Here is a 27,714-nt window from a genome sequence, read left to right as displayed (position 1 = left end):
AAGCAAACAGGAAATGAGTAGCACAACTTTCCGAGAGCCTGACCGGGAACCAGAGGAGACCATCGGGCACCAGGACCAGAACCACCATTCCAGACCAGAACCTCACTTACATACACATACACGCACACTTGTGGGAGAAATGTTGGAGTCGTGAGGAAACATCTTGGAATGTTCCTCTGATCATCACAACACAAGAAGAAGAAGAAAGGTAAGAAGTTGCTTCTCTTCACTGATTGGCTGATGAATGAATGGTCTGAGTGCTGACCGGCTGATTCTGGATCAGATTCTATTCACATTTTGTATACTATGCGGTACTGTACTTGAAATGGCAGCAGGTAGGGTTTTGAACCTGGGTCACGGTGTCAATTTGGGTTGGGTTTTAAGACTGGGTTAGGGGACTCACAAACAAGGGTAAGAGTGTCAAATTAGGGTTTGGAGTGTTAAATTAGTGTTTTGACCCTGGGTTAGTGTGTCAATTTCTGTCAAAGGGTTTCAAGTTGGGGTTAGGCTTCCAAATTGTGGTTTCAAATCAAGGTGACAAGCTTCAGTTCAACAGGTTGCATTGTGTGCATGTGTGCGCGTGCGTGAGTGCAGACATGTTACGTAACAGTCATGCCATGAGGGCAGAAGAGTAGTGAAGATGAGATGGAGAGATACATTCAAATTTTAAGGCTACATGTACACACACACACGCACGCGTATGTTCACGCACACGTATGTTCACGCACGTGTTTATCGCGTATTCAAAAGCGTGTATTCCCGCAGTTGGTGTGTGTGTGTGTGTGTGTGTGTGTGTGTGTGTGTGTGTGTGTGTGTGTGTGTGTGTGTGTGTGTGTGTGTGTGTGTGTGTGACACTACACTAAGCGTGTTCGTGAGCATGTGTGACTAAATTAGTATGTGCGTGTGCGCATTGAGACATTACGTGCGTATTAGTGTAATATGTGTTATATTTTTCTGTTGGTGTGTGTGTTCAATTGTTCATACAGTATACTATGGAGGTAAATTTGGTGCAAAACTAACTTGTGCAAAAAATGTGTACCTGTAGAAAAAAGTCTAAATTTGTATCTGTAAAAGTCGTGATTTGTATCTGTAAAAAAAATGTGTGCCTGTAAAAAAAAATTTTGTGTCTGTAAAAGAAATGTGTACCTGTAAAAAAAAAAATTGTGTCTGTAAAATAAATTTGTACCTGTAAAAAAAAAATTTGTGTTTGTAAAATAAATTTGTACCTGTAAAAAGAAATGTGTATGTGTAAAACAAATTTGTATCTGTAAAAACAAATTTGTACCTGTAAAAGTCATGATTTGTATCTGTACAAAAAAAAATTTGTACCTGTACAAAAACTATAAATTTGTATCTGTAAAAGTTGTGATTTGTACCTGTAGAAATGACAACTTGTAGTCAAAGAAGTCGCCACTAGGAGTCACAAGTGGGTTTTCTGCTGCTGTTCTGTGACGTGAGTTTTGCCCCATTTGTTGCGGTACAAATGGAGCAAAACTAATTTGTACTTGTAGAGCGCCTGATTTGTACTTGTAAAGAAGGGGGCGGGCTCTGGTGTAATGAAGGGTTGTTTTGACCAATCAAGTGAGAAGGATTTGAGCGGATTGGAGCGCAACCTCATTGGTTTAGCGAACGACGGTGGCGGGACTCGCGGAAGGATATAAGCAGGACACATCGTCGCCAACCAACATACATATTAAGAATACTTCAGTCGACTGAAGTATTCTTCCTCAACATACATATTAAGAATACTGAAGTATTCTTCCTCAACATACATATTAAGAAGTTTCTTAATATGTATTACACAAGAATACTTCATTTCTTTTACAGACACAAAAATTTTTTTTACAGGCACACATTTTTTTTACAGATACAAATCACGACTTTTACAGATACAAATTTAGACTTTTTTCTACAGGTACACATTTTTTGCACAAGTTAGTTTTGCACCAAATTTACCTCCATAGTATACGCGTGTTCATATATGTGTGTGGGTTCATATTTTATGTGCGCAGCGGTGTCCCGAGTATTGTGTCAGCATTGTTGTCAATGTGTGTGTGGGGGAGGGGAGGGCGCGGGGGGGGGGGGGCGCTCGCATCACCTCATACATCAGTCATCAGCTGCTTATATACATACACACACGAGCGCGCGCGCGCACACACACTGTACTTTTCCTGTCGTTAGAGTGGGCGTGGTCCATTTAGAGGACGAGAATGTGACCTCCAGAAACAGGAAAAAGACTTGTCACTTAGCGTCACCCAATTTCGATGCCGAAATTTACGAGCAGCTGTGAACGCGGCACGGCGCACAGCTGAGTCCCACAATTTGTCTGCAGCTTTTGCTTCTTATTCCGCTAACCAAACCGAGCCCACCACCTTCTTCCCGGGAGTCTCACTCATTCAGTACTTCTTCTTGTCGTGAGCATTTGAACCACCGAGACTCCAACATGGCTTGCAGCGGTGAGTGAGGGTGTTCGAACTCCATCTTTTCTTTCAATTAAGAGTGAAAACAGTGCAGAAAGTAGTTTAAAGTTGGTGCATTCTTCTTGAAGGGCTTCACGTAACACATTTTATCTAATCAACACGCCTAACGTTTACATTTAGGGGAGAAATTAAAGTTATATTTACGTCATTCTTTGCACAATAAATAATTTATTAATGGTCAGTGAACGTAACATTTGTAGTTATTAAGAATTGACAGATGTTTGTTTTGGAATGTTTAGAGCTTGTGCGATTAGTTTTGAATATTTACTTTAGTTATTTTAATTATTATAAATAAATGTGCAAATACTTCGTATTCATATTTTTATTGTTGAAATGTGCAATTTCATAATCGCTGGCTGCGTTCAGATTGTAAGAAACTTGCATATTAACTACTTGCTGGTCATTGACAGGCATGGTTAAACTTTTTATTTCACGTCCATCAAAAAACGCCAATTTGAGTTGTATTTGACAATTTGATGTTTGTTGTGTGCACTTGAAGGTTAATGGCTTAACAAGTGTGTCTGGTGTGTTTGCCTTCAAATACTCAATACTGGAATGTTCACTCATTAGGTGCACCGTCCAATCACAGCCAATAGAAAAATGGATAATAATGGTCACTTTTCATCATTTAGTGGTTGATGTTTGTAAGATTTTGAGTCTCCAAGCATAGTAATAATAATAATAATAATAATAATAATGATGATAATAATAATAATTTTAAAAAAAAGTTCACCCTGTGGGCATTGTTATTGTCATGCTGCTTTTGAGTGTACCTAATTAAGTGTGTGTTGCTGGTGGTGTTTTCAGGTGTCGTGAGCTAAGTTGGTAAAAAAGCGGGCGCGACAAGTGATAAGTGTTTAATGGTTTGCAGGCTGACAAGCGGAATAAATGATTGACTGTGATAGACAATGGAGCTTGTTTGCATGCGGAATGACTCAGACAAAACATTCCCTGGAATTTTCTCACTTGTCAAAGAAAGGCAAAAAGTGTGTGCGTGTGTGTGTGTGTGTGTGTGTGTGTGGGGGGGGGGGGGGGGTGGGGTGACCCTTTCAATGACATGTTCACGCTGCGTTTGCTGGCACATGAAAGAAAACGCAGTTGAAAGTTGACATCCGTCTTTTTCATCTCTCCATTTCCTGACTTTTTGTCCAGCATTGAACCAATGAATGAATGAATGAATGAATGAATGAGCCGGAAAAAAACTCAAAAGCTCTTATGAATAATGTTGTTTTTTTTGTAAAAAAAAAAAAAAAAAGCCCCCTGGGATGTTTTTCTTGTTGCTGAGGTTGGCATGTTTCACTTCCTGGTGAAAATCAAAGAACTTTCCATTGAACTCGCGTGACCCCGGTGGCTGAGAGCTCACTGTTGACCTCAGTGCTAGCCGCTAACTGCTAGCTACTAGCTGTTGGTGTCCGCCACTGTTGGACTGGTCCATTAATTAATTGTCATTTACTTTTTCTATAAGAGAATTAGAACCAGAAATCAGATTTTTGTGTATAAAAGAAAAAAATAATCTCAGATATTATTTTTTGGCCGTATCACCTAGCTAATTACATGCAGACTTTGAGCTGTAATAAACGCCGACACGCCCGACTGTAAACGCAGTCTCAATGCAAACTTGTTGCCAATGAAAGCAACACAATAACAAGCTGTGGTTGTAAAAAGTCGAGTTCAATTGCCTGTTTTTTTGTGATATAAAAAAATGACAGCAAAATTGTTTCCATCATTAATGCGACCGAAAAAACGATAAGTATTTTTAGAAAAACTCTTTGTCTTTTTAAATTGATTCTTATTGTATTTGTTTTATTTTGCTCTTTTTTTTAGATCACAAAAAAAAACCCTGCCATTTGAACAGGTGTTTCTTGACAGTATATATTCATAGATATCCATGTACATACAGCAGTTTTGACTTTGATCCATGATCAATGATTGACTGCTGATCAGTCCGGGATGCAACCTCCACACAGCGATTGTGGGTGAGGCCGTCATTCCGGTCATGTGACTTTGGGGATTGGCCGCAGATGTTTCTGCTCATGTTTTGATGCTGAGCAGACATTTTTCTTCGGCCAAAGTCACCAAAGATCCCAAAGAATGACTCATTGATCCTTTTGGAATGTCAGCCTGCAGGCTCCATTTATCATGTGGCGCACTGGTGCCTGGGATTATTATGGGATTTTCGACTTCAGTACACATGGTAAATGCACAATTCTTACCTGAATGAGTCGTTTTATTTATAGTCATTTATCATTATTTATTTATTTTTCAAATTGACTTGCGCCTCCCAGAGTTCTTTTAGAATTCAGCCCCTGATACCAGTTTGATTTAGAAACATGACATTTGGTCATGTTTATCATGAGTAGACCCAAGAAAAATATGTTGAAGAAGCCAGGTCTAAAAAGACAGGAAGCTGGCCAGCAGCTATTTTAGCCTAATTGACTCAGTTGTGCCCAGCAGGTTAAAAAAATAAAAATCTTCCCCGAAATCCAGTTTGACCGAGCAACATGAAATTTGGAAGATGCATAGTAGACCCACAAACAAATCCAGCCGTTTTCATCCATCTCAGGGGGCGGCCATTTTGCCACTTGCTGTCGCCTGAAGATGACATCACAGTTGCTCAGGGCTCAGGCAACAACCAATCACAGCTCACCTGTTTTCGGAATCTGAGCTGTGATTGGTTGTTGCCTGAGCCCTGAGCAACATTGATGTCATCTTCAGTCGACAGCAAGTGGCAAAATGGCCGCCCCCTGAGATGGATAAAAACTTTTTGCTGCATAACTCTTAATCCACAAATGTAATATTAATCAGAATGTTATGTTTGGACATATTATTGTCAAGAAATGTTTAAGGTTGACTTCCACTTTAAAATTTGGCTCTTGTTTACCTTAAATTCTTCATGTCTCGGCTCTTAGATAACACTCCTAGAAAGCATCCGTCCTCATTGTACTGAAATATCACTTTCACACGTCACATAACATGTGACGCCATGTTAAGTGTTTGCTGCGCAAATAAAAGACAAGCGCTGAAGAGGAAGTGATGATAAAGTTTACAGGAAGTGCTTATGACTTATTTGTGCCTGTTGTGTGTTCCCGGCTGCTTCCTTTGACATCGGCAGCTTATCTGCACTGTCATTAGTCATGGACACACACACACACATGCACATTGGTCAGGTCAAGAATGAGGTTTGGGCTGCCGTCTGATTGGCTATCGTCTTCTCTTCCTGGTTTCCTGTTTGTGCGTTGAAACTGGAAGGTGACAACCTCTTGGCCTCCTCAAACGGAGGCTCACTATTGGAGATGAACAAAAGTGGCTACAAGTCAAGTTCTTCAGACTTTTTAATGCATCCTGTTATGATGGGCATGATCACCCAATTCCTTGTCCATTGGTGAAACTGTGTGAATGACCAAATTGACACTAAAATAGCTGCTTTTAACCAAAACGACTGGCTGACTCAGTGACTCAGTTTTAACCAAAATGTCCTTCTTCAAACCTAAAATGGCTGGCTGTAAAATTTTGGCCATGGGTCATTCAGGCCTATTGGTACGGCTTTTTTTTAAATATATATTTTTATTTTATTTTATTTTTTTTACATTTTGATAGACGTGTTCACCCGATTTCACAATGATCTGTGAAAATGGTGTTGAAGGCTAATTTGTACAATTTACGTGAATGGCCAAATTGAGTCTTAAACAGCTACTTCAAACCAAAATGGCTGACTTCCTGTTTAATTACAGTCCTGGGTCCTTGAGACTTTTTGGTGCACCCTGTTATAATTGACATGTCCAACGATTTTGGTGTTGATTGGGGAAAACGCGTGTTGGGGCTTAATTGTTTTTCTTTTAACTTCTTAGTGGATGCTACTGAAGGAATTTGCACAAAATGGCTGCTTCAAACAAAAATCGTCAACTTTCTGTTAAGTTTTAGGCTCGAGTTATTAAAGGGGAAGTAAACTTTAAACATTTCTTGACAACAATATGTTATATGTGACCTCATTTGTGGAATATGAGTTATGAAGCAAAATCTGGCTGTTTTTATCCATTTTACAGGGGTGGCCATTTTGTCACTTGGTGATGACTTAAAATGACATCACAGTTGCTCGGGCAACGACCAATCACAGCGTACCTGTTTTCTGAAGCTGAGTTATGATTGGTTGTTAACTGAGACCTGACAAACTGTGATGTCATTTTCACTCGACAGGAAGTGGCAAAATGGCCGCCTTCTGATGTTGATAAAAACTGCTGGATTTTGCTGCTTAACTCGTAACCCACTAACGCCATATTAAGCAGAATGTCATATTTAGACCAGTGGGGCTGCATAGAACATATTATTGTCTTTTTTTTTTTTGTGGGGGTTGACTTCCTCCTTAAGACTTTTTGATGCGTCTTGTTATGATAGACATGTCCCACATGTTGCTTGGGCCCGGTTTTTCAAATTCACATGGATGGGCAAATTGATAAACACGGCGTGCTGCACCGCCCCTGGCCACTTGCCACCGACGGGCACCCTGAGCGTCTCAGTGGCGCCCCCTTCCTCCGCCCCGCCGTCTGTTGATGTCCTTCACACTATCGCTGTCCTTTCCGCTTCATTGTTTGTGTCGGCACGCTTCCGCGATGCCCTGCGACCCTCTTGAAGAAAACAGCGCGGCGGCTCGGCGTGCGTTTCCTGGCCTGCCGTCGGGGCTGCTGGGTATTTATGGAAGCCACGCCGCGGAATCGTTTTCCGCTCTGCATTGACACGTTTGTGTGTGCGTGTCTATTTCTGGCAGCGGCAGCGTGTCCTGCGCTGGTGAGACTGGAAACTAGCTACATGACAACAACATCCGCATACGCACCCATGCATACATGTGCGATTTTCACACAGTCGTCAAGTGTATGCCCTAACCTGCCACGCGTCTCTGTTTCAGGTTCCTCCCCACCCTCAGCTCCACCATGTCCATCCTCAAGAACCTTCCGGTGCGCCTGAAGGGTGGCGGCCCCACTTTGGCCAACGCCCTGTTCATTCGCAGAATGAGCCTTAACATCAACCCCCGCCACCACAACCCCTTCAACCATGACGACGATGACGACGACAGCCGCGGCGACCGATCCTGGTCCCAGGCCGGATCCTTCCTGGACGGCAACGTTCCCGGCGACCGCAACCCCTTCGAGGACGAGGAGGATGAGAATGAGGCCAACGAGGGCAAGAAGGCCAAAGGGGGTTCGGGGAAGGGATCCTTCATTAAGTCGCCCCTGAAGAGTTTGGGGAAGCTGGGGAAGAATTTGAGGTTGTCGGGACGAGGAAAGGGCAGCACGCCGTCACCGCAGGGGACACCGTCGCCGGCGGACAAGAAGAAGAGAGGTCGCAGGAGCTCAGAAGGAAGTCTTCTCAAGTAAACATACACTCACGGGAAAAGAATCAGAGTCAGTAACGGGAAGACTCAAAGTTGAGGAAATGTAGTCAGAATTTTGTGCAGGTGCAGTAACAGGAACAAGTCATAAAGTTGGGAAAATGTCAGAACTTAACGTTTAGCTTCCCACTTGGCTTCCAAAATCGGACTCTATAGTCATAATTGCACTGGCGCAATGACTGCAAAACATGCATGTAGTCGTTCACGGGAAAAGTTTCAGAGTTAGGAACATAACAGGAAAAAAATCGGAATGTGTAATCCTAACTACACACAGGCAGTTACGGGAAAACGTTTCAAACTTTGAACAATGTAGTCACAACTATATACAGGCACAGTCACTGAAAAACTTGAAAGATCAGAATTTTTAGTCTGCACAGTCTCAGCGACTTGAAAAAGTCTCAAAGTCTAGGAAATTGCTTGCATCACTTTGCGCAAGCGCATTGACTGAAAAGAACTGAACATTTTGGAAAATGTCGCATGGTATTTGTACAGGCGCAGGAACAAGACACATCTGAGTTTGGAATATGTAGTCATAACCTTGTGCAGGACTTGTGAGAAAAAGACTGAAAAGTTAGCAAAATGTCATCATGACTGCGCAGGCACAATAATGGGAAAAGGTATGCATTTGGCAAACGTAGTCGTAATGTTACACAGGCACAGTTACTGGAGGTCTATAGCAGGGTTCACCAATTGCGGTCCTTGAGGTCTGGAGTCCTGCAGGTTTTAGATATCTCCGCCTACCAACACACCTGATACTAAAGATCAGGATTGTTATCAGGCATGCTGATGAGCTGATTATATGAATCAGGTGTGCTAGTAGGCGGAATCATCTAAAACCTGCAGGACTCCGGACCTCAAGGACCGGAATTGGTGAACCCTGATCTATAGTTTCTACTTAACACAGATGCACTGACAAAACAATTCTTGGTTTGGAAAACGTTAGTGACAGGAAAAAATCTGAGTCTGGGACATGGGACAGTCGTAGTAACTGCAAACTCTGGCTCCTTTGCAGGTTTGCGGGCAAATATCGCGACACCCTAAGCTTCCGCAAAGAGTCTATAGCCAACGGTGACGTGAATTGTTCGGAGAGCGAGTGCGACTCATCCAGCCGCCGCCTGTCTTTCATGAAGATGGTCGGCCTGGGCAAGACCAAGCGAGAGCCGGGGGCGGACCCCTCCTTGCAGGGTCCCGAGGACCAGCCGGTACACAAGGAGCCCGTAGTGGAAGTCAAGCCCAGGGAGCCGTTGTCAGGTAACATGGACATGTGGAAGATGGTTCTATCTTTTTACCACTGGGAATGTTTTAGATGTTTACTCCTGCTTGTTCTTTCTGGGAATGTTCTAGATGTTCTTTGTGTTTGTCCCTATAGGGAATGTTACAGATTGTTGTTCTGAGGTCTGTTTTTACTGGAAATGTTCTAGATTGGGGTTCACCAATTCCGGTCCTCGAGGTCTGGAGTCCTGCAGGTTTGAGATGTTTTCGCCTACCAACACACCTGATACTAAAGATCAGGATCGTTATCAGGCATGCTGATGAGCTGATGATATTAATCAGGTGTGCTAGTGGGCGGAAACATCCAAAACCTGCAGGACTCCGGACCTTGAGGACTGAAATTGGTGAACCCTGTTCTAGATTTTCTCCTAGTGCAGTGCTGTCAAAGTCCGGTCCTCAAGGGCCTGAGTCCTGCATGTTTTAGAGGTTTCCCACGTTCAACACAGTTGATTCATATTTAAGCCCATCAGTAAGCTCTGCAGGAGCCTGTTAATTATCCTGATCATTGAATCAGGTGTGTTGGATTAGAAAAACCTCGAAAACATGCAGGACTCCTAGTGTTTGTTGCTACTGGTAAGCTAATGTTCTAGATGTCCTACTTGCGTTTGCCCATCCTGGGAATGTTGACGATTTTCTTCTACTATAAATGTTTTGAATCTTCTCTTGGTGTTTGTTCCGACTGGGAATGTTCAACAGTATGTCCGTTCAAGTTTGGGCTTGTTGCCATCAGATCCGCTGACGTGTGATGATGTGTGATTTCCAAACATGATCCTGTTTGCACCTTCATCAGGGTTGTGTACCGTTGACACACAGCCGATAGCAGGGACGCGCCCACGCCTTCTTTCTACCCTTTCACGCTGTCTCCACACTGAAAGCCGCCTGGCGAAACGTGTCCTTCAGAGGACCTTTAGAAGCCAACAAGAACCAACAAGGACTTGTTGTGCTTGTTGTGGTCATGCACGTTAGCGTGAAGAATGCAATGATGAAAAAATAGAAGAAAAAAAAGATGGAGATGAAGTTCTCTGCAGGCTTCTGATGGCCACAACAAGATAATGAGGAGGGGGGAAAAAAGACTCGGCTGCTAAAATGTAACTCAAAACAGCAGCACAAGCTCAACTAAACCATGGGCTTCATACATCGGAACACACAGCTAATACTAATGCTAACCCTGAAATTTAACCAAAAATAGCAGCCCAAACTCAATTCTACCTCAGGGTTCATCCACCAACACACAACTAATTCTGCTCCTAATGGTAATGCCAATGCTAATAATGTTAATGCTAAAATGTAAGTCAAAACGGAGCTCAAACTCGGCTCAACCCAAGGTTTCCTCTACTGGACTACGCAGCTAATTCTAATGCTATTGCTGATGCTAATCAGATCACTATCTCTTTGAAACACACAGCTAATTCTAATAGTAAGCTAATGTTAATGCTAAAATTTGTCTCAAAATGGCAGCCCAAACTTAACTCCACCCAAGGTTTCATCTACTGGAATACGCAACTAATGCTATTGCTATTGCTAATGCTAATCACTATCTCTTTGAAGCACACAGCTTATTCCCATAGTAATGCTAATGCTAAAATTTGTCTCAAAATGGCAGCCCAAACTCAACTCATCCCAAGGTTTCATCTATTGAAATACACAGCTAATTCTAATGCTATTGCTAATGCTAATCACTATCAGTGTCTGTTTTAAGTTAGCTCATCCCAACATGACTCCCAACATTCCTTTTAAACTGCCAATAAAATCTGAAATGTCAAAAGTCATTGAGCAGTGGACGCTTTAAAACTCCGTTAACCGTTTCCATGGAGTTTTTGTGGTGTTCTATCTGGTTCCCGGTTGCGTAACTTTTCGGTTGTGGATAAGACGCTCACAGTCCGTCTTAATAGGGCCGGTCAATGATTAGCATGTCTTTCACTGCCTTGACGCAGGTCAGCGCCGCCATTAAAGTGTCACTTTCCGTTAATCACTCAAAACACGCCTTAGGGTAGAGAAAGGTGGCACAGTTCAAAGTCCTCCCCTGGGGGGGGGGGGGGGAGTGAAGGACGCCTGCGGCCTTGTGATGACGCCTCTTGGTTACCGCCCAAGGAAATGCCGACTCAGCTGTCAGTAAATGAAATTTTAGTGTATGGCGACTGCGGTATGAGGAAGCAGGTGAAGGTGGATGTGGCATCATAAACCCACCCAGATGGAAGACATTTCCTGCAGCGGAACAATAAAAGTAGTGTTCATGCACCACCATGACATAACATGTATATATGTGTGCGTGTAATATCACCTTACCGTGGCCCTGCCCTGTCAGTGCTGACGTCCACGGTTCTTACCGTCAATGTACACGACTCCCAAAAGGTTCAGTCAGCCCTCGCCATATTGCGGTTTCACGGTATCACAGGTTTTTAATCGCTTTATCGAACAAGTAAACGTGAAACAAGCACAACGCTATCTGCATGGCCACAACGGCTACTCGGCACGCAGACCAGCTAACGGTTAGCCAGCTGACAGCTAAAAGACAGCCGCTATTTTCCTGAGCCAATCAACAGCCAACTCCTATAGACTCTTGTTCGTTGACTCCCATGTCACTTACCCGACCAGGAAAATGACCACGAAGTGGACATGGACGCATTCCACATTTAAACATTTAAACATGTGCATTTGAGTGGAAGTTCAAACCTGCCATGTTGGACCCACATTGTTCCGTTTCACTCGTACTCTTCCTGTGTGTGCGTGTGCGTGTGCCATCCTGTCTTCCTCTGTGGACGCTGAGGCAAACACCACAACATCTGCACATCCTCACTCATGCGAATACACACATTTAGGGCTGACATGTACATTGTATCCTTGCGTCTCTTGTGTCCTTGTCCCCTTGTCTTCTCATGTTCTCGTCCTAGCGTCTGTTTCTTCGTGTCTTTGTCCCATTTTCAACTCATGTCCTTTTCTCCCTGTACTGTATGATTATAACATTGTCTCCTTGTGTCCTCATGTCCTTGTTACCTTGTGTCTTATCTCCTAGCGGTGTCTTTATCTTCTTGCCTCCTTGCCTCTTTGTGACCTTATCTCCTGGCTTCCTCAGCTCCTTGTCCCCCAGTATCCTCATCTCTTTGTGTCCTCATCGTTTTGTCTTTGTCCCCTTGTAAACATGTCCATAGCTCCTTGGGTCCACACTTCCTTGTCTCCTTGTGACCTTGTCTTCTTGTGTATTTGTTCTCAGCTCCTTATTTCCTTCTATCCTCATCCCTTTATGTCCTTGTGTCCTCATGCCCTTGTCATCTTTTGTCTTATTTCCTTTTTGTCCTCATTTGCTTATGCTATTGTCTTTAGCTCCTTGCCTCCCCAGTTCCTTGTCTCTTTGTGACTTTAGTTTCTGGTTTTCTCAGCTCCTTGTCTCCCAATATCATCAACTACTTGTGTCTCCCAATATCATCAACTACTTGTGTTCTCATCGATTTGTCTTTGTCCCCTTGCAAACATATGTCCACTCCTCCTTATGTCCGTACCTCCTTGTGACCTTGTCTTCTTGTGTCCTCGTGTCCTCAGCTCCTTGTTTCCTTCTATCCTCATCTCATTATGCCCTTGTGTCCTCTCCTTGTGCCCTTGTCATCTTGTCTTATCTGCTTGCGTCCTCATCTGCTTATGCTCTTTTCTATAGCTCTTTGCTTCCTCGTTTCCTCAGTTCCTTGTCTCTTCGTGACCTTACACACCCAATTTGGGTCTACAATGGACTGATCCATTACTGGGTCATTTTGTAGAATGTCAGAAAGCCAAAACCAGAAAATATGACCCAATTTTTTTCTTTTGTTTTATACAAATAACCCAATTTTTTTTGGGTAAGTTTAGTTAAATTGGCCCAAGTAGTGGATTGGTAATTTTTTTTAAAACTCAAATTGGGTTATTTTTGACCCAACTGTTCATAGAGACCTCCTGGTTTCCTCAGCTACTTGTCTTCCAGTGTCCTCATCTCCTCATGTCCTTGCGTCCTCCAGTGCTGGAGATCCTTCAACTGGTGAAAAAGCGCGACCTCCTCCTGGCCGACACTCACATCCTGGAGCTGGAGCAGGAGTGTAACGGGCCCGAGGGTGGCTCATCCCCAGAGGAGCTGCGAAGCCCGTCCGTTGGCGTGAAGGACGGCGGGCGGCGGAAGGCCAAAGACGTGGAGCTGCTGTACGAGGAGCTGCAGAAGGAGCTGTGGGCGGTGGTCCGGGAGTCGCTGCGCTCGCCCACCGCCGGGCCTAACCTCGGCTTGGTGGTTCAGGTGAGGGCGCCAAAGCACTTCACTCCAGTTTTGGATTGGATGACTTAATTAATGGCTTCACTCAACTTTATGGGATCTTGTGCAGGTTCTGCAGCAGGAGGAGCTGGTAGATGTGGACTGGTCCTCGCCGGGCGGGCCCAGACCGCGGCAGCTGAAGCGGCGCTGGAGGGAGGCGGTGGAGGACGCAGCTGACGGGTCGCTGCCTCAGAGGGCCGAGTTTACGGCCGGGGAGCTAGCCGGGTACCTGGACCGCATCCGGGCTCGCGTGGTAGACGACCTGGACGCTGCTAAGAGGAACGTGGTCAAAATCTACCCCGAGGAGTACCAGGCCTGGCAGGTGAGGTGGCAAATAAGGGATTCAGTCATGGGCCGACGCTATATATTGGCGGATCAAGAGCTGCCGCAAATAACAAAAGTTATATATTACAATATACAGTATATATAAATTATTCATATATATAGGCATATTTGTGCAACCATATTATTTTAGTTATTTTGACTTCTCCTTTAGTTTATTTTCTTTAAAAAATTTAATTGAGTTGTAAAGCTTATAGACCACATTAATAGTGTAGTGGATTAAAAAAATATATATATATATATATATATATGTATATATATATATATCACAAAAACCTGACATTTGAACAGGGGTGTGTAGACTTTTAATATCCACTGCATGTCAGACGTGTGTTGGTTTCAACCACTTGATCTCAGTTGTTTATTTTTATTTCTAAAATTATATATATATTTTTCATTTGAGTTGTACAGGTCACATCAATGGTGGAAAAAGTTTTTAAATCATTTATCTTGGTCAAAAAATTTTATGTCACAAAAATCGTATAGGAACAAGGGTGTCGAGACTTTTAATATGCAATGTTTCAATGTAATAATAATTAACTACTTATATAATATGATTGGTTTATTTTTAGTGTTTTAGTACTTTCATAAAAATATATATTTTTACCTTTTTTTTCTTCTTTTTTTTTTTGTGACCTTCCAGGTGTACATGCAAAGCTACCACCAGGCGGTTGCTCGGCGACTGCAGGCCATCACGAAGCAGCAGCTGCAGATCACCGACATTTACTCACTGCTGGACTGGCTACACAACATATACAACATGTACGCACAAACACGGATCACGGCAAAGCTTGTGTATGTGTGCTTAATCATGTTGTGTGTATTAGGGATGTTTTGGCAAAAGTGTGCGTATCAGATCCTTTGAGAGGCTCTCAACTGGGACCTCTGCTGCCTTCAGATGTCGTGGACAGGCTGGAACAAGACTGCCTTAACTCTGTCAGGGTGAGACGCACACGACAACTACACGCCAAGATGACTTTGATTGACGGTTAACTGAACGTGGACATTTGTGGGTTTGATTGATGGGAACTTCCGAGGAAGGTCTTTTCGTTTTTTTCTTTTCTTTTGGCAAGTTAGTCATGTCTAATGCAATTATATAGATTTGGCGCCACCATGTGGCCAAGGAGCTCTGTTGAAGCCAGGGGAGGAGCTTCATTTTGTCAGGCTGCCATCTTGTCTAATAAAAGAAGTACTTTGTACTGTACTTCATCAATTTGTGATTCCAAAGCACTACTTGTGTTTGATTTAGCCTCCTCAGCTCACTTCAACATGGTTTCTTGGCCACAAGATGGCACCAAAGCAATACTTCTGCTCTCGGTCTGATCTTGATTGAAAGCTGTAGCGTGTCTATTTGATTAGCCGTAGTTAATGGGTGTGTCTGTGTTTGATTGACAGCTTGAGTTTTTTGATGATCAAGGGCCAAATGCTCATTTAGCAGGACAATGAAAAGCAAAATGTCTGATTTCCCAGCCGGCTGCAAGGTGCGTTTGTTTTAACATTCTGGCTTGCCCCTACTACAGGCGAAAGTGACCACCGAGTTGAGTCAGGTACTGGACGAAGAGGAAAGGAGATGGATGGAGACGCTAAATGTGGAGGAGTACCACATCCCTCTGGCAAAAACCATCATACAGGTGACAATACGCACTACTTTTGGTTTCATGGTTTTATTCATGCACTCACGCATTCACACTGTGGTGGCGGTAAGCTACTTAAGTAGGCAGGCTGACGAAAGCGTGGCTGCCAGTTTGCGCCTCCGACCACCACCAAGCATTTGCACCTTCCATACAGCAGTGTGAGTAGCACTGGAGGCAATGTGTGTGAAGTGCCTTGCCAAAGGACACAGCCGACACATGACATGGGGAGAGCGGGGATCGAACAGCCGACCTTCTGGTTACTGGACTACCGTCTCTACACCCTCAGCCACAGCCGCCACACGCGCTCTGTTTGGTCTCCTGAGCAATTGAAATGTTGTTGCGTAAAGGTGCATTCCGCTTGGTTTTGTTCTCTGATTATCATCTGGCTTTGTCCTTCAGTTGATGCCAAAATCAACATAAGCAGCTTCCTCTTATGCGCACACAAACACTCACTTGAACATCATCACGGGAGCAGACATCGCCCCCCAGTGGCCACCGAAAAGGACAGCGCAAAAAAGAACGTTTTAGAATTTTGTTAGTCATGATAATATTATTTTCTTTATTTCGATTATATTTATTATTTTTTTAGATCCCTCACACACACACACAGGGGGCCACATAAAGGACAGAACAAAAAAACTGGTTTTAAATTTTGTTTGAATTATGGTAACTTTTCTTTTTTTTTATTTAGATTTTTTTGCCACAAATGTGTAGTAAATGCTTTACAAGTATAGTAAATGTTTTTAATATACAGTAAATATAATTTTCCATATACCTGTATACAGTAAATATTTGACCATAAATGTTATCTCAAATATAGAGTAAATGTGTTGTTTTTACATAATACAGTTTTATTTCTTATTTTATTTTGCAGAGGCTGCAAGTTGACCTGGAACGTTCTGCCTCCATCAACAGAAGTTTGGGCTCCAGAGTGGCTCAGTGCAGCCTCAACGGCTTGGCGGACTTCCTCTACAGGTACACACACACACACACACACTCAACCACACGGTCTCTCTCACATTCTCTTTATTGGTGATGTTGTGGTCTCAGTTTCCAGCGTAAAGTGGAGATGTTTCACGAGGGGATGCAGAGCGGAATGTTCGGAGAGCACGAGGATGGCTACGTGTCCAAAACCGTGGCGCTCGTTAACTGCTGCCCGCCCTTCAGGTTTTTACTTTTGACCTCACACACACACAAGATGAGAGATGTACCCGTCAAATGTCATTAAAAACTTTAACCAGATGACTGGATGGCTCTTGATATAGAAGGCATTTGACAGCAAAAGTTTATGGCAAGATGTTTCAGATGGTGACCACACGAGTGCGCTAATCTGCCACTGCTGCCCCCCCCCATATCCCATTTTAACCTGTGTGTGTATGTGTGCGCACACAGAGGTTTCGTTCAGCGTTGCATTCCGTGCGAGATAATGTCAACGGCCAGTGACGATTCACTGCGGCGGGCCAACAGAGCGCTTGACCACATCGTCCAGCAGGGGGTGCGAGTGCTCTCAGAACGCCTCTTTCTCGACATCAGGGTAACGCACGCACGCACACACACACACACACACAAGTTTGACCCCCAAGTATGTTTCCTGGGTCAATTTCACTTAGAGCATGATGAAGGATCTTACGGTGTGTTCTTCTTCGTTTCTTATTGACATGTTAAACTGTGGGAACAGATTACTAAACTGTGGGAACAGATTACTAAACTCTGGGAACAGATGACTAAACTGTGGGTACAGATTAGCAAAAAAAACGTTTTTTTTTTTCATACCCTGGCACCAGAGGGGCTCCATAGGATCCAGAATTGTCAGGGGAAAAAATTTCAAAAAATATTGCTTACGTCTCATGATCAACACCAGTAATTACCATGTTTAAATGCAAATTTGTGTGTGTGTGTGTTGTGCGTCAGCCGTTCTTCGAGCGCTTGGTGAAGAAAAAGTGGTTGAGCAACACGGAGGCGTACGAACAAATCGAAGCGGCCATCAAGGAACACTTTAAGAAATATCGTAGGATGGATGCCCCTCCCTATCAGGTACACACACACACATGTACAGAAACCTTTTTGGGATGCAGTGTGTGACTGATTGTTGCGTTTAGCTGCTGGTGGCGGAGGTTCACCGGCGTGTCCTGATGGAGTACCTTCGCTCGGTAATGCGAGGGCGGGTCATCTGCACATCGCTGAAGACAAGGAAGAGGATGGCCGGACGCCTCCGAGACGAAGGGCGGCAGATCAAAGTGCTCTTCAAGGACCTGGTCAGTGCGTCCCCGTTTACGAAAAGCATGACTTCGATTTCATGAAATCCTTATTTTGTTTTTAAATGACTGCTGATTGACGCTCACATTCAGCAAAGCTAATGCGCTAATTTAGCTTCTGATTGGCTGAACTTAATAGTCTTGCAATCTTCACTCCTCTGATTGGTTGATTTGAGTAGTCTTGAGATGTGCACTGCTAAACCTGCTAAGTGGCTAAAGGTGACAGAGGAATGTCATACACAAAAAAAAAATTTAAGAAAAAGTGGACATTGTTAAGATGGGTTGTTGAACACCGTCACTGGCTAGATATAAAGTAGACAAAGCTAGCTAATTTTATACAGATTACTTTAAACTAGCTCACTAAACATGAAGTGGTAAACTCTAGTTAACTGTATACATTAATAAAAAGCCAGCTGACTGCATTTAGAATAGTTTGTATTGTGAACATGTAGCCCAAATGAGCTAAATCTAGAGTGGGAAAAGTTAGGTAACTTTAGCAATACATTAGTTAAGATGAGATAGCTTTATCGTCATTCATATTAGTTAACAGGATGTATTCCATATAGACAGAATGTATCTCAAGCACGCTTGTTAAAACTAGCTAAACGCACGCTAGCTACATGCTAATTGTTAAAAAATTGTTTTGCTACATTTAGATGTATGAAGACTCATCAGTGATGTGAAATAATAAATCGATAATTGTGTGTGTGTGTGTGTGTGTGTCAGGAGTCTCCGTCGAGCTGGTTGGATGGAGCTTTGTCTCACATCTCAGAGCTCATCCAGCTGGAGGACGTTCCCTCTATCCAGATGGAGGTCGGCGTTCTGGTCCGAGAGTTTCCAGACGTCAGGTCAGTCTAAAGTTTCTTCTTTAGCGCGCTCGTTTGTCTATCCGTGCTATGAGATTGACTGGTGACCAGTCCATTGTTTGCACATTGACATTGTTTGACGACCAGTCAACTGCTGTGAACGCACCATTTTTTTCCCTCTTTCCAGAAAGAAGCACGTATCAGCCATTCTGAACATCCGCGGTATGACGCGGCAACGCGAGCGTCAGGAAATCCTCAACATCGTCAAAGACATCGAGAGCGGCGCAGGGGCGGGTGACGGCGCCGCAGGTGGCGGGGGTCCGGCCCGTATTACCCGGGACCGCGCCCTCTTCTCCGAGGTGCCCGTGACTTCTGAGGTTCACTGCCTGAACGTGGGTCTGAGCCGCATGGCCCTCACCGCTTCCTCCTGCTATGCTGCACTGCGACCCCGCGGACGAAAGGCTCGGACGTCGACGCGCGACAGCCCGGACGACGTCCTCTGAGCTGGAGGCGAGATCGATTGGGAATCTCTTGCGCTTTCCGAACAAAGACTTCAAAGCATTCTCATGAGTTTGATGCAATTTCATCACTTTCGAAGGCAAATGTTTTCCTCGTTGCTTCCACAATTTCTATTCCTTCTGTTTCTACTCAGGCCACCTTGATGCTAAGCTAAACTAAACTAAGCTAAGATCAACTTTCCGAAGGTTTTTAAGACACGTTGCACCTTTCTCCAACAGAGTTGGCGCATCCTCCGAAAAGCAAAGGCATGTAATTGGATGGTGAAAGATTAAGGGATAGATGGATTCATGATGGATGATTAAGACATCCAAGAAAGATCAATGATGGCTGGATGGATGGATCACCATGAAAGTCAATAGATAGCTATTCGATTTGATTTGTGGCGAACTCCACTTGTAGATGCTTCCTATTGTCTTAAAGAGATTTTTTTGACTACATTTTGGATGCAATCATCTTTTTACCAACATTCTCAAATTTCCGGAGAGCACTTTAGCCAGCAGGATGGATCCCTGTCTTTCTATTTCTTCTCACCTCTTTTGTTGCACATGAAGAAAAATGCCTAGAAATATAAATCATGGTACTAGATGATGTCATACTGATTGTATTTAAAATGTAAAATGTGGGACAAACCAGATAAAAATGTTTGAGTGGTTAATTATGATCATTAAATGAAAAAAAATATGGGGAAAACAAATATCTGACCTTCTAATGATTACCTTTTAATGTACATGTACATGCAGATTTCTTCTTAAGGATTTCTAAGATCAACAGTGGGGAAATAAGACTTTAACTCACACATAAGTTATTAGTAGTGAATGACAAGTTGGTGGAAATATTTGCTGTTAATGAACATCTCGTTGAAAATTCAGAGATACTCAGTAGATATCTGCCCACCACTGCGCACTCTTTCCAGGTGAAAATAAATTGAAGTTTACTGACCGCTCTTCTGTTGACTTTGTATATGTGGATTTATGTAAATTGATTAACAACAATAAAAGCAGATTATGTCTATCCAATGGTCTCCTCAAATAAAGTTATAAGGAGTGGGCAATGAAGATTGAAGAAGGATTCTGAACGCAGAATTTTTTTTTGTCAAGTTCCAAAAAATTTGCAATATGTTCTATGCGCCTCTACTGTTCGTATTTTAGGGACTCCTCCGCTGATTCCAAAACATGGGAATAGACAAAGGGGCGTGGCTACGTTTATGCGTAATTACGTCATACTCGACAGTGACCCGGAAGTAAACATCGCAGCCATATTGGACCTCCCGAATGCCGATAACCATCCCAAAAGCTTGATTCTGTTTTTGTTCAAGACGGCACACACATTCCTCAGACGTAGTTTTGAGGTTCAATATAAGGATATTTTAAAAACTTTACATTTGTTCCGGTGAGCTGCCTTAAGTCTGGATGGAGCGACCGAGCGACTACGAGGCGACAACCGCCGAAACTTTCCGCTCGCAGGCTGCGCTCATTATGGAGGTGGCGGTGGAGGCAGCCGTGGGGGTTCTGCACAGGAGACTCGTCGGTGGGCAGATGGAGGCTGCAGACGGCGTCGAGCTGAAGGTGAGCGGCTGTGTTTTGCTGTAAAGCACAGCATGAAGCGAACGGAGCGGAGGCTGGAAGTTTATCTGAGAAGAGTAAAGAGGGCCAGATAATAATCCCGTCGTCACTTCCCTTTTCGCCGAGACGAAAAAAATCAACAACACCGCCAACACCAAGTATAGTTTATTTTTCATTTACGTAAATAAAATATCTAACATACTATATTATAACGGTTTATTTTTATATATTTCATTAAATCGATTCTAATTGGTGATCAATCTTTTGCGCTCCACAACAGAAGAGGGCGCCATTTCATTTGTCAAATAAAGTTAAAAGTCGAGATAAAACATCTCTACAATGATACCTGCTTGGATTTCCCCAGGTAGGGACTCCCAGAGTACTGGATATAGAGAATGCTCTTAAGCAGTGGTCCCAAATTCCAAATCATATCATAGAATACCCAGTGGAGTGAAATGGGCTTTTGAGATGAGAGGCATGAGCACCAGGGCTTTCTTATTTGTTTTATATTGACTTTGTATTGCTTTGTGATGTGTATTTTAATGTATTTATGTATAGGGGACTACAGATGCAAATTATTATCTGGCATCTTTACAACTTAATTTGTTGTTCGTGAATGTGCATTGTCCCTTTCAAAGAAAATGAAATGAAATGAAACGTATACTCACAGCATCATCTTGTCCTCTCTCTCCGCAGCATCAGCTAACAGCCATCTTGAATGTGGGGGTGAAGGAGGCCCTCCGCCAAATATGCAGCATGTTCAAACAGCTCCTGGCAAGCTTGATGAAGGAGAATGACACCCTGCGAGACAAAATGCCGCAGCTGGAGGCTGAGCTGAGTTCAAGTGAAAAGCAAACGTCTACGACGGAGAAAACAAAGAGTAAGAAACAGGATGCGAAGAAAGTTATAGATTAAGACAAGTCATTTTTCATGCACAGACGGAATGTTTCAGATCAGTTTTGACCCAGGCCAAGAATATTCTCATTTATGTATAATAAATCTGATATTGTTCATTTGAATACAGCTTAATTTATTGCTTGTGTTTGTAAAGAAAAAAAATACATGGTAAGAGGACCTTGAAAAATAGTTACGTCAACAGTCTGTCAGGGTTACCGGTAAGTGAACATATTTGCTTTTGTCTCTCAGCAACAGATGCCAAGCGACCTGTCGCCGCCCCCATGAGCCTCGCCATGTCCATCATCAACTCGGCCAGAATGTCATCTGGAAAAGCGAGCGGTGACAGCGGCGGTACGGCACAAGTTCCTCTGGTCATCATCAGCTCGCCGCTTCACGCCGCATTCAGGGTGCCGAGCAGCCCCTCGGTGACGCCATTAGAGGACAACCTTGAGGATCACACACAGGATGAAGTGATGTCACTTCCTGCGACGGATGAGCAGCAGGAGACTGAGGCGTTGGCGGTCGGCAAATATGAGATGGCGCTTCATGCAATGGTTGGATATGTTTTATTGACCATTTCATAATGTTTGCAAAAAACAAAAAAAGTAGCAGGGTGATATTTATGGGTGGTAGAAATTTATAGACACTACTGGCTTGAAGTTTAAAAAAAACAATTCTATTTCCTTCACACTATGATGTTAGTTGTTGTTAGACTAATGATGTACTGGATATTTATTTATTGTTCAAGGAGGCTGAGAAAACAGCAGAACCAGTTGAAGTGAAAATCGAAACAGAGATGGTGGCCCTCGCACAACCAGGTGAGGTGATGGATTCAATTTCAATTTCCCTCATACGATGAATAAAATCATTGACTCCCGTCTGTCTGTCCGTTTTTCTATTGATCAAAGTCAAAATTAAATTTCTGATCCATGATTTGATACAATTTGATTATTTTATAATATAAATAACAAAAATATTTTAAATATAAATTCTAACGCTGGGTATTGTTAAGAATCTCAGGATTCCATTCAATTTCAGTTCTTCATGTTGCGATTCAATTTGATTTAAATTGGATTCAGTAAGTAAGTAAACATACACGGATTGGAGTAAATTTGTAACATTTTCAAATATGTAACCCTGCCGTGTTAACATATGTGGCATGCCTATGCGCGTGTTATCGCCTTGGACTTGATGAAAATGTCTTCTTCATGACAGCTGCGAGCGATGAAGACGTGAAGGAGCAGGAGAATAAGCGCCGGCGCGAGCTCTACAAGCACAAGCGCTTCTTCTGCGAGCTGTGCGACAGAGGCTTCCACCAGCAACACCAGCTGAGGAAACACGTGTTGCGCCACGTCAAGCCTTTTCCATGCACGCTGTGTGATAAAGGCTTCTACCAGGTGCTGTGGAAAAAAGTACTTGTGCTGATCAAGGTTATTTTAGTTAACGAAAACAAAAACGGGAAAGACGAAAACTAAAATTCAAAAAACAATTTTGTTAACGAAATAACGTAAAAACGAAAATTGTTTTAAAAACTACATTTTATGTTCACAAAACTAACTATAATTATAGCAAAAGCGTCCTTTGTTTTAGTCTTTGGTAATTCATTTAATACCTTTGGGGATGATTTTAAATGGGATTTTAAGTATATTTATTATTTCGTTATTAACCGGAATATAGACGTTTGAAAGTGTGTCACGCAGAAGTGAGCCAATGTCATCTAGCAGCAGCCAATAGAAAAGCACCTTCAAATGACGTTGCTCCGAGGAGACAAATTTGCCAACTCAGCCGAAATGCTGAGTTAGGTGTTACTTTTTCCATTTTACCATGGTGTTTGTTAAATATTGCGCACAAGTAATGCAGTTTTTTTTTTACAAAAACGAAAACTAATATTGAAACTAACTAAAACTAAGCATTAAAAAAAAAAAATAACACAACCACCCTGAACACTAATTAAAACAAAACTCAAAACTAAATAAAAACTCAACTAAAATGAAAATTCCAAAACTATAAATAACCTTGGTGCTGATACAGGGTGAATGTCATGGATCATAACCAGTGATCCTCTAGTGGTGTTTGAATAAATCACAGAATAAAATCTAAAGTATTTCAGTCATTTAATTCATTCATACCCAAATTTGTGTAAATACGTTTTTTTTTATAATTTGTCCTTTACTCCCAAAAACGTATTTATAAATTTTGAATTTTTTTTTTTTTACTTTTATGCAAGAGCATACAGAAGGCTTTGATGCAGCTTCTGCTATGAAGAGGTGGCTTAAAGCAATGATAGTTATTACAAAAAAACGGCGAGCAGGTGGCAGCAGAGTATAAGAGATCAACCAGGGCAATGTTGCAACAAGCTCTTTTTGACAGTATTTTCACCAGGAATGTGAATATCGATGAAACTTAGCTATATTCTAATGCTAATTGCTGCAAAACGGAATCAGATATAAATGTACTTTTTTCCTGATAAAAGAGACTTTAATCTTTCTTTTGGTAGGTTTCATGTTTTTATAGCTATAGAACACAATATTCTGTGGGCCTTGCGAAATCAGTCAAAATCCAGTCAAACAGCCGGGAGCGAAGGGGGTTGCTTCAGTGAAAATGGCGGGGACTGAATGAGTTAAAGAGCATTTAGGTAACTTTCGGGAGTATTTAATAGGTTTTAAAAATATTTAGATAGGAAGTTTTTGTATATTTTAAGAGTGCTAGGTAACTTTTGAAGAGTATTTTAGTATAATTAAATTGTAATTGCAAAAAAATATATATATATCTTGTCTGGGTCACACATCTGTAGTGAAAGCTGATAGATTGATTTAATTTAAAATGTTTTCATTTCACAGGCCACAACGCTGCACAAACACCAGCAGGCCCACCGGTTACGCGAGGCCCAGGAGCGAGACCCCGACAACATGCTGGCGTGCGAGCAGTGCGATCGTAAATTCCGTCTGGCCCGGCAGCTCCGCGCCCACCAAGCGTCGCACAGGCTGGAGAAAACGCCCCTGCGTTGCGCCACCTGCGGCCGCACCTTCACCTCGGCGGCCGTGCTGCGCTACCACGAGATCTCGCACGCTGACGTCAAGCCCTTTATGTGCGACGTGTGCGGAAAGGGCTTCCTGAGGAAGAAAAGTCTGCGCGAGCACCAGACAGTCCACACGGGGGCGCGGCCGTACCCCTGCCAGATGTGCGGCAAACGTTTTTCCACCGCCGGGAACCTGCGCGTGCACAAGCGCTCGCACTCGGACGAGCGGCCGTTCAAGTGCGGCGAGTGCAACAAGGCCTTCAAGTGCCGCATGGGCCTGCTGCAGCACCGCGTGGTCCACACGGGGGAGAAGCCTTTCGTCTGTCAGACCTGCGGACTTAGCTTCGGACTCAAGTACAACTTCCAGAGACATCTGCGCCTCCACAGCGGAGAAAAACCTTTCAAGTAATATTTATTGTTCTTAAAAAAACCTAGTGTTTTTAATATATATGATGACGTGTGATTAGGTTTTCTATTCGTCTTTTGTGTGTAAATTTAAAAGCGTGACTTTATCCGACGCAATTAGAATGTTATTTGTAAAAAGGGTTCAACAAATAGGAAAGCACTTTCCACAATGCAAGATTTGATTAACAACTCATAGCACATTCTGTCAAGTCAGTCCTTCAAAATAAAAGCATCCATTATAACAACACATTGACAGCTGAATAAGCCACCACAGGGCCAAAAAAAGTGTGCTGAAACAGTTTTTATACTGTTGTGCTTTTATTTTGAAGGCCTGAATTTTGACACTAGTGTTGCCCCAACTTGAATTATGCCGAGCCGACCGGGAGACATTACCAATTACTCGTGTGACTTCCTGTATGTTAGACCCTTTTTACACAATACGGCAAGAATTTCCCAGTGGCACCCATTTGATAAAGAAGGCATATTTTATTTTAGAGATAGATTGAGGGCGGCGGACAGCAATTATGAGTAGTCAAGGAGGCCGGTAACTGAATTTTGGAGCTGATACTCATTTTCAGTAAAGGAAAAACTTAAATTTGTTGAAATATCTTTAAAGAGGCTATCGACAATTTTTATTTTAAACATTTTTATTTTAAATCTTTAAAGAGGCTATCGACAATTTTTATTTTCAACATTTTTATTTTAAAATTCTAACAAAATTTTTAGAGAGCTCAAAGGATAATCAGCATGACTTAAAAAAGTGTATGAAAGCTTAGCAAGTAAATATTTCGCTACTATTTTCTACGGTAAATAGTTTTCAAAAAAAATTAAATAACTGAAATGTTAAACTTTCACTTACCTTTGATTTAATGTCAAACAAAAGATGCAGCTTTTAACCAAAAATGTAATTAATTCCCTGAAGTAAAAACAGTTTTAAATTAATCTTTTATAGGCCATCGGATTTTTTTTTAAAGGCAGATGCCTAAATAGCTGAATATCGGCCCGGATGGTAATTGGTTTATCTACTTCAATTAGATTTTTTTATTTACTTACATTTTGACTTGCAGTCTTCTAGGCGTTCACTACAACAACTTCAAAAATTCCTACAGAACAAGTGTGGCATAAATCAGTAAATCATAAATCAGATTACAACAATAATGCAAACAAATTTGTGGCTTTATCACACTACATGTTTTTGTTTCATGAAGTCACTTCTTAAGCAATAAACTTATCTAGACACTAAATTAATCAATAAAATATTAATGCATATTAAAAAAATTGTCTAGTGAGCTTTTTATTTGTATTTTTAAATAATAAATTATATCTATTTTTTAAATTAATAAATTAAATTTAAATTATATATATATATATTTTGTGATTTGAAAATTTCTTTCTACTACATTGTGATTTCAATTATAATGGGATTAATTGTAATTGTGTGGCAGGTGCGAGAAGTGCGGCGAAGGCTTCTCGGGGACGTGGGCCTTGAAGACGCACATGCTGGTGCACGGCGTGGAGAAGCCCTTCATGTGCGACCTGTGCGGAAAGACCTTCTTCTACAACTGCCAACTGCAGAAGCACCAGCTCGTGGTCCACGAGAACAAGGAGCACACCAAGGCGAGCGGCAGCAGGATCCGTCGGCGGCCATCGGCGGGCATGAAGGCCTTCAGCTGCAAGAGTTGCGGCAAGAGCTTCGGCAGCGTCAGCACGCTTCGCACGCACGAGAAGAGCCACGCCGAGCACAAGGAGTTTGTCTGCGAGACGTGCGGGAAGTCCTTCCACCTGCGCCACCTGTACATCTACCACATGCGGCAGCACAACGGCGACCGGCCGCACGTCTGCGGCGTTTGCCAGAAGGCCTTCCTGCTTCAGTCGCAGCTGCGCCAGCACGAGCTGCTGCACACGGGCGCCAAGCCGCACCAGTGCCAGCAGTGCAGTAAAGCCTTCAGGACTCCACAGAACTACCACCGACACCTGCTGGTCCACACGGGCGAGAAGCCGTACGAGTGCGTCACGTGCGGCCGCAAGTTCCGCCAGTCCAACCAGCTCAAGTCGCACATGCAGATCCACACGGGCGTCAAGCTGTACTCGTGCCAGAGCTGCGGCCGCGGTTTCTCCGACTCCAGGCAGCTCAAGAAGCACAGGTGCGGCGACGGGCTGAAGGACTCGCTCGGGTCCGGAAGCAAATGCAAGGAAGAGAAGAGCGCAGTTTTCCCCTGGAGTGATAGTTTTGTCAACGAGTGAGTCGTATCCACAACAGATACATCAGAGGGAAGGTTGGAAAGTGCCAGTTCTAAGGCAACGCTATGATTCCCTCCTCCAGAGCGAATAGTGCTTGGGTTCTGAGACCAGAAGAGTGTTTTCTCACAGAGGGACAGCTGAGTGATTCAACGAGAGACTCAGCAAAATAAAGATGTGGTTAACTTGGAATCAATAATAAAAAGGCACAAGAATTCCAGTTTTGAAAGCAAAAGCTTGCCTGAACTGTGGGTGATTTTGTGTAGCGACTAGCGACTTGACTGATTAGCATCAAGACTTCCACATTAATGCCAGTTTATTACAATGATGACATTACGGCTGCTTTCAGCCAATCACAGTCCAAAGAACATTTTGTCTCCAGGAATGGACTAACACCTACATTTGATGTACAGTATTTATGAGATTTAGTTGAATAATATAATAAAAACAAACACCAGCATAAAAAAAACAAAAAACAATAAAAATATTTAACCAAATTGAAAAGGACCATGTTGTCTTTACCTTGCAGCGGCAACTCCTGATGCATGCGATGTCTGAATCTGTTTAAAACACATTTTATAAGCAACTCTCAAAACTGTTGTCATCAGCTTTTTGCGACACTACTCGTCATACGT

At 42.8% G+C, this 27,714-nt stretch overlaps 2 protein-coding genes and 1 long non-coding RNA gene across 5 annotated transcripts; 2 read left to right on the top strand and 1 right to left on the bottom strand.

Moving 5' to 3' along the window:
* Positions 1-42: 42 nt before the first annotated feature.
* Positions 43-19,969, top strand: exoc3l2b (exocyst complex component 3-like 2b). 2 transcript variants are annotated; one of them, XM_086080119.1, is made up of 15 exons: positions 43-208; positions 7,381-7,845; positions 8,876-9,114; positions 13,119-13,387; positions 13,473-13,724; positions 14,388-14,506; positions 14,572-14,686; positions 15,265-15,375; positions 16,253-16,353; positions 16,429-16,545; positions 16,771-16,912; positions 17,290-17,412; positions 17,478-17,633; positions 18,360-18,481; positions 18,627-19,969. In XM_086080119.1, the coding sequence occupies exons 2-15, from the start codon at positions 7,406-7,408 to the stop codon at positions 18,940-18,942; spliced, it is 2,622 nt and encodes an 873-aa protein (XP_085936245.1). In that variant the 5' UTR covers positions 43-208; positions 7,381-7,405; the 3' UTR covers positions 18,943-19,969. The 2 variants fall into 2 exon arrangements, with proteins under 2 accessions (XP_085936245.1, XP_085936244.1); XM_086080118.1 differs by lacking the exon at positions 43-208 and adding an exon at positions 2,242-2,456.
* Positions 19,405-27,705, bottom strand: LOC147171478 (uncharacterized). 2 transcript variants are annotated; one of them, XR_015095528.1, is made up of 4 exons: positions 27,602-27,705; positions 21,634-21,863; positions 21,189-21,379; positions 19,405-20,588 (listed from the first exon to the last, which is right to left on the bottom strand). It is a non-coding gene; the product is annotated as an uncharacterized LOC147171478 (long non-coding RNA). The 2 variants fall into 2 exon arrangements; XR_015095527.1 differs by having other exon boundaries at positions 21,189-21,863.
* On the top strand, positions 20,213-27,521 carry LOC147171479 (uncharacterized). The gene is made up of 7 exons (XM_086080120.1): positions 20,213-20,523; positions 21,217-21,400; positions 21,667-21,971; positions 22,166-22,235; positions 22,633-22,814; positions 24,258-24,841; positions 26,287-27,521. The coding sequence occupies exons 1-7, from the start codon at positions 20,368-20,370 to the stop codon at positions 27,083-27,085; spliced, it is 2,280 nt and encodes a 759-aa protein (XP_085936246.1). The 5' UTR covers positions 20,213-20,367; the 3' UTR covers positions 27,086-27,521.
* Positions 27,706-27,714: the final 9 nt, after the last annotated feature.

This window comes from Leptonotus elevatus, chromosome 7 (genome assembly GCF_054856555.1).
Source record: "Leptonotus elevatus isolate MCC_2025b chromosome 7, RoL_Lele_1.0, whole genome shotgun sequence".
In the NCBI taxonomy this organism is placed as follows: domain Eukaryota; kingdom Metazoa; phylum Chordata; class Actinopteri; order Syngnathiformes; family Syngnathidae; genus Leptonotus; species Leptonotus elevatus.
Note: the sequence above shows the minus strand (reverse complement) of the source record. Positions and strands in the feature narration are given on the sequence as shown.